This window comes from Macaca mulatta, chromosome 1 (assembly GCF_049350105.2).
Source record: "Macaca mulatta isolate MMU2019108-1 chromosome 1, T2T-MMU8v2.0, whole genome shotgun sequence".
Lineage (NCBI taxonomy): Eukaryota > Metazoa > Chordata > Mammalia > Primates > Cercopithecidae > Macaca > Macaca mulatta.
The window spans coordinates 54,406,147-54,412,501 of NC_133406.1; the positions used below are offsets into that span (position 1 = coordinate 54,406,147).

The 6,355-nt window shown below is 35.5% G+C and overlaps 1 protein-coding gene across 4 annotated transcripts in view; it reads left to right on the forward strand.

Annotated features, from left to right (window-relative positions):
- CFH (complement factor H) overlaps window positions 1-2,871 on the forward strand; it is a 133,437-nt gene extending 130,566 nt beyond the window's left edge. For 2 of the 4 annotated variants that reach the window (XM_028851648.2, XM_078002022.1), the window contains exon 22: window positions 2,607-2,871. In XM_028851648.2, the coding sequence (XP_028707481.2) occupies window positions 2,607-2,821 (215 nt within the window). In that variant the 3' untranslated portion in view covers window positions 2,822-2,871. Of the gene's footprint in view, window positions 1-1,649; window positions 1,994-2,606 lie in introns of those variants that run through there. The other 2 variants (XM_078002024.1, XM_078002030.1) reach the window with 1 other exon arrangement.
- Window positions 2,872-6,355: the final 3,484 nt, after the last annotated feature.

Below are 6,355 nucleotides of genomic sequence, written 5' to 3' on the forward strand. Positions count from 1 at the left end.
TACTCTCACTTATAAGTGGGAGTCAAACATTGGGTACTCATGGATATAATTATGGAAACAAATTTGAAAAATTAACTATCAGGTAATACACACACTACCTGGGTGATGGGATCAATAGTACCCAAACCTCAGCTTCATACAATATGCCCATGAAACAAACCTGTGTATGCACCCCCTGAATCTGAAATAAAAGTTGAAATTATATTTTAAAAAATTAAATAAATAAATAAATAAATAAAATTAAAAATAGGCAATATACCTGAATACACATTTCTCAAAAGAAGACGTACAAATGGCCAAAAAGTATTATTATCAACAATACAAAAAAAAAAAAACAAGTGTTATCAGACATGTGGAAAAAAAGGCACACTTGCAAATTGTTGGTGGAAATGCAAATTAGTACAGCCATTATGGAAAATAGTATACAACTGGTCAAAAAATGAAAAACAGAACATATGATCAATCCAATAATCCCACTACTGAATATATGTACAAAGAAAATGGAATCAGTATGTCAAAGGGTTATCTGCATTCCCAAGTTCATTGCAGCATTATTTGTAATAGCCAAAATGTGGAATCAACTTAAGCATCCATTACAGATGAATAGATAAAGAAAATGTTGTCTATATACACAATGTAATACTATTCAGCCTTGAAAAAACAAAATCCTGTATTTTCAAGAACACAGAATAAACATGGAGGACACTAATTTCAGTGAAATAGGACAGACAAAACCACATGATCACACTGATACGTGGAATCCAAAAAAGCTGGATTCATGGAAATGGTAGAATGGTAATTACCAGGACTAGGGTGGGAATGAGGGTGGAGAGATGTTGGTCAAAAGGTAAAAAATTTCAGTTAGATAGGAGAAATAAATAAAAATATCAGTTGTAAAATATGGTGACTATAGTTAGTAATAATATGCTGTATTCTTGAAAACTACTGAGTGTAGATTTTTAGCAGTCTCACCACACAAAAAAAGAGAAGTATGTGAAGTAAAGCATGTATTTATTAGCTTGATTTAACAATTATATAATGTACACATATTTCAACACAATATGTTTTACATAATAAATACATGCACTTTTATTCACTAAAAAATAATTAGAAATGTTTACAAAAATAGAAAATGAGGTATATATACACAGTAGAATAATATACAAACCAAAAAGAAGACAATTCTGTCAATAGCGAAAATGTGGATGAATCTAGAAGATATTATGCTAACTAAAATAAACTCAACACAAAGACAAATCCTACATGATCTTACTGATACGTGGAATCTAAAAAATTCAAATTTACAGAAGGTGAGAGTGGAGTGGTGGTTACCAGAGGCTGAAGGGATGGGGGTGGTTCTAGGGAGGTGTTGGTTCAAAGGGTGTAAAGTTTCAGTTAGACTGGAGGAATACATTGTACTATCTATTGCACAGCATGGTGGTCACACTTAATAATAATAACAGCGATAATGTTCTATATTTCAATATTGCTGTGAGTAGATATATTTTATTTAATATATTTAAGCCTAGCCTTTCTGACTGCTACAGAAATAGGAGCTAAACAATTGTTGTAAATATGCTTATCTTACAAAAAATAAGTTCACTTCACATTCATGTAATAAATCTAATCTTTGTTCATGTCCTTTGTAGGGACATGGATGCAGTTGGAAACCGTCATTCTCAGCAAACTATCACAAGAACGGAAAAGCAAACATCACATGTTCTCACTCATAGGTGGGAATTGAAGAATGAGAATGCTTGGACCCAAGATGAATAACATCACACATTGGGGCCTGTTGTGGGGTGGGGGAAGTGGGGAGAGATTGCATTAGGAGATATACCTAACGTAAATGAAAAGTTACTGGGTTCAACACACCAACATGGCACATGTATACTTATGTAACAAACCTGCCCGTTGTGCACATGTACACTAGAAATTAAAGTATAGTAAAAATAAATAAGTAAATAAAAGTAATTTTTCTCATTATATTTTATTTTAAAGCATTTAGTTGACATATAAAAATATATTTTCATGTTTGACATTATGCTGTTTTGCTATATTTTTACTACAATGATAACCGCAGTCAAATTAATTAGCACATTCTTCATCACCTATGCTTGCCATTGGGTGTAGATGGGTGTGTGCATATGTGTGTGGGTGTTTGTGGGGAGGACACTTAAAATCTGCTTTCTTACCAGTTTTCAAATAAACAATACAATATTATTAGCTATAAATATCACTAGATCTCTGTGTTTGATTCCAAGTTCTTATTCATATTATAGCAGAAAGTTTGTACTCTTTGACCAATATCTTAATCAAACAAAAGCAGCAATGATAAGTTCTAAAATGCAGGGATCCTAAAATGACAACTGATGTAATGAATCATTGATAATACACCTCTAATTCTCAAACATTAAACACAGAACCGCATTTTCATATCGATTACCATTTTAACTTTATTTAAATCAATATGATGTTTTTACATAGTCAGTTTGGATAGTATTTTGAGAAATAATTCCTCAACCATCCTGACTACTTGAAAACCTGAAAGTCTATGAAGATTTGCATACTACTTAATGTTTTATGTTTACTGTTTTCCATTTCAGGTGCGTGTGTAATATCCCCAGAAATTATGGAAAAATATAACATAACATTTAGATGGAAAGCCGAAAAGAAACTTTATTCGAGAACAGGTGAACCAGTTGAATTTAGGTGTAGATCTGGATATTATCTTTCATCAAACTCTCACCCGTTGCGAACAACATGTCAGGATGGGAAACTGGAGTATCCAACTTGTGTAAAAAGACATTATCGATCATAAAATGCACACCTTTATTCAGAGCTTTAGTATTAAATCAGTTCTCAATTTCATTTTTTAAGTATTGTTTTACTCCTTTTTATTCATTAGTACACTTTCGGATTAATTTGTGTAAATGTAATTATAATCTGAGACTGGTGGCTCTCATCTTTAAAGCACCATATTAAGACTTGGAATACTAACTGTTGTGTCTAGTTCATAAAATTTTTATGGCAAGAAATTAGATGCAATTTTTCAGACTTTATTTCTGTTCATCACTCTTAAATCTCTCAAAGCTTCCTTCATAGCTTCTGAGGCTCATTGTTTCACAGTAAATGGAAAACATATCATTGTCTCTGATTTCCAAATTATATAACTTTACAAAGAGGTAAAAACTAAGTCAAGTCTCAACTCATGTTGGTAATAAGATATAAGTAATTGTTATTTATCAATACAATTGATATCAATACAATATCAATAAATGCACCAAAAGTGAACATCAATACATAAATACACCAAAACTGATGAAATGTAGATACTTCTATCAGATGTCAATCTAGCACACATAATAATGCAAACTAATCATAAAAAGGAATTAAAATGTAATTGGGTATATGAATATTACAACATAAACTTACAAAAAATAAAAATATAGTATCAGTTATAACATACTCACTTGGGCGCACTCACCTGCAAACACAGAAACACAATACTTTTGCCCTGAATTAATGTTTATAGAAAAAATATTGCCAGGAAATTCAAAACTATAGATAAATGTGTGTGTGTATATATATATGTGTGTGTGTGTGTATATATATATATATATATGTGTGTGTGTGTGTGTGTGTGTTTAGAGACAGTGGGGTAAAAGTTACGGTTTAATTCGTTTGTATATATCAGCATTCTCTGATTTTTCTACCTTTCACGTATATCACTTTTGAAACAAAAGCACAATTTATTTTAAAATAATGAGTCTAACAAGGAAGCTGTGCATGTTGAGAATGATAAAGATGTCATCAGTAATGATCTTAACATCAAATAGCCTCTTAACTATTTTTGGAGTAGAAGAGCTTTGGAAATTTCAATAATAAGGATCTGAAATGTAGTTTTTATATTCATTCATTTTAATCAGCACTAGTTAGGTAAATTCATTTTTGTCTAGGAACATTTTAAACTCATAAAGGAGGTGAAGCCATTATTTGAAAAATAAAGATATCAATAATACAACACAAATATGATTTAATGTTACCTTATTACTTCTTATTGTATAAAATCAGGTGGCTTATATACAAAGTATACTTAGGCTGTCCCCTTGTTAGTGATCCTGATTTAGATAAATTACTTGAGTTGAGGAAAGCCATTTTTCAAAAATCTAAAGGACATTTGTTATAATTAGCAAGTAATGTTAATAGTAATGTTAACACTTAGAAATATACATTTATTCCTAAATTGCTTTTGGACATTTGGGTCACTATAAGAAATTACCGAGGTGGCGCATCCAAGATGGCCAAATAGGAACAGCTCCAGCCTCCAGCTCCCAGCGTGAGCAACACAGAAGACGAGTGATTTCTGCATTTTCAACTGAGGTACCGGGTTCATCTCACTGGGGCATGTCAGACAGTTGGCACTGGTCTGTGGCTGCAGCACAACCAGTGAGAGCTGAAGCAGGGTGAGGCATCACCTCACTTGGGAAGCACAAAGAGGAAGGGAATTCCTTTTCCTAGCCAAAGGAAATTGAGACACACACCTGGAAAATCAGGTAACTCCCACACTAATACTGCACTTTACCTAGGGTCTTAGCAAATGGCACACCAAAAGATTATATCCCACACCTGGCCCAGGGAGTCCCACGCTCACAGAGCCTCCCTCATTGCTAGCACAGCAGTCTGAGATCTAACTGCAAGGTGGCAGCAAGGTTGGGGGTGGGGCGCCTCCAGGAAGCTCAAATTGGGCGGAGCCCACCACAGCTCAAGGAGGATGGCCTGCCTCCGTAGACTCCTCCTCTGGGGACAGGGCATAGCTAAACAAAAAGCAGCAGAAACCTCAGCAGAGGTAAATTTCCCTGTCTGACAGCATTGAAAAGAGCAGTGGATCTCCCACCATGGAGGTTGAGATCTGAGAACAGACAGACTGCCTGCTCAAGTGGGTCCCTGACCCCTGAATAGCCTAACTGGGAGACATCATCACTAGGTGCAGACCAACACCTCACACCTCACACAGCAGGGTACACCTCTGAGATGAACCTTCCAGAGCAAGAATCAGACAGCAACACTTGCTGTTCAGCAATATTCTATCTTCTGCAGCCTCACTGTTGATACCCAGGCAAACAGGGTTTGGAGTGGGCCTCAAGCAAACTCCAACAGACCTACAGCTGAGGGTCCTGACTGTTAGAAGGAAAACTAACAAACAGAAAGGACACCCATACCAAAACCCCATCAATACGTCACCATCATCAAAGACCAAAGGGAGATAAAACCACAAAGATGGGGGAAAAGCAGTGCAGAAAAGCTGGAAATTCAAAAAATCAGAGCGCATACCTCCCCCCAAAGGAATGCAGCTCATCGCCATCAACAGAACAACGCTGGACGGAGAATGACTTTGACAAGTTGAGAGAAGAAGGCTTCAGTCAATCAAACTTCTCAGAGCTAAAGGAGGAACTATGTAACCAGCGAAAGAAACTAAAAACCTTGAAAAAAGAATGGATGAATGGATAACTAGAATAATCAATGCAGAGAAGACCTTAAAAGAACTGATAGAGATGAAAACCATAACATGAGAACTACATAACAAATGCACAAGCTTTAGGAACCCACTCAATCAACTGGAAGAAAGAGTATCAGCAATTGAAGATCAAATGAATGAAATGAAGTGAGAAGAGAAGTGTATAGAAAAAATAGTAAAAAGAAATGACCAAAGCCTCCAAGAAATGTGGCATTATGTGAAAAGACCAAATCTATGTCTAATTGGTGTGCCTGAAAGTGACGGGGAAAATGGAACCAAGTTGGAAAACATTCTGCAGGATATTATCCGGGAGAACTTCCCCAACCTAGTAAGGCAGGCCAACATTCAAATTCAGCAAATACAGAGAACACCACAAAGATACTCCTCAATAAGAGCAACTCCAAGACACATAATTGTTAGATTCACCAAAGTTGAAATGGAGGAAAAAATGTTAAGGGCGGCCAGAGAGAAAGGACGAGTTATACACAAAGGGAAGCCCATCAGACTAACAGCAGATCTCTTGGCAGAAACTCTACAAGCCAGAAGAGAGTGGGGGCCAATATTCAACATTCTTAAAGAAAAGAATTTGCAACAGAGAATGTCATATCCACCCAAACCAAGTTTCATAAGTAAAGGAGAAATAAAATCCTTTACAGACAAGAAAATGCTTAGAGATTTTGTCAGGCCTGCCCTACAAGAGTTCCTGAAGGAAGCACTAAACATGGAAAGGAACAACAGGTACCAGCCATTGCAAAAACATGTCAAAATATAAAGTCCATCAATGCTAGGAAGAAACTGCATCAACTAGAGAGCAAAATAACCAGCTAATATCAGAAT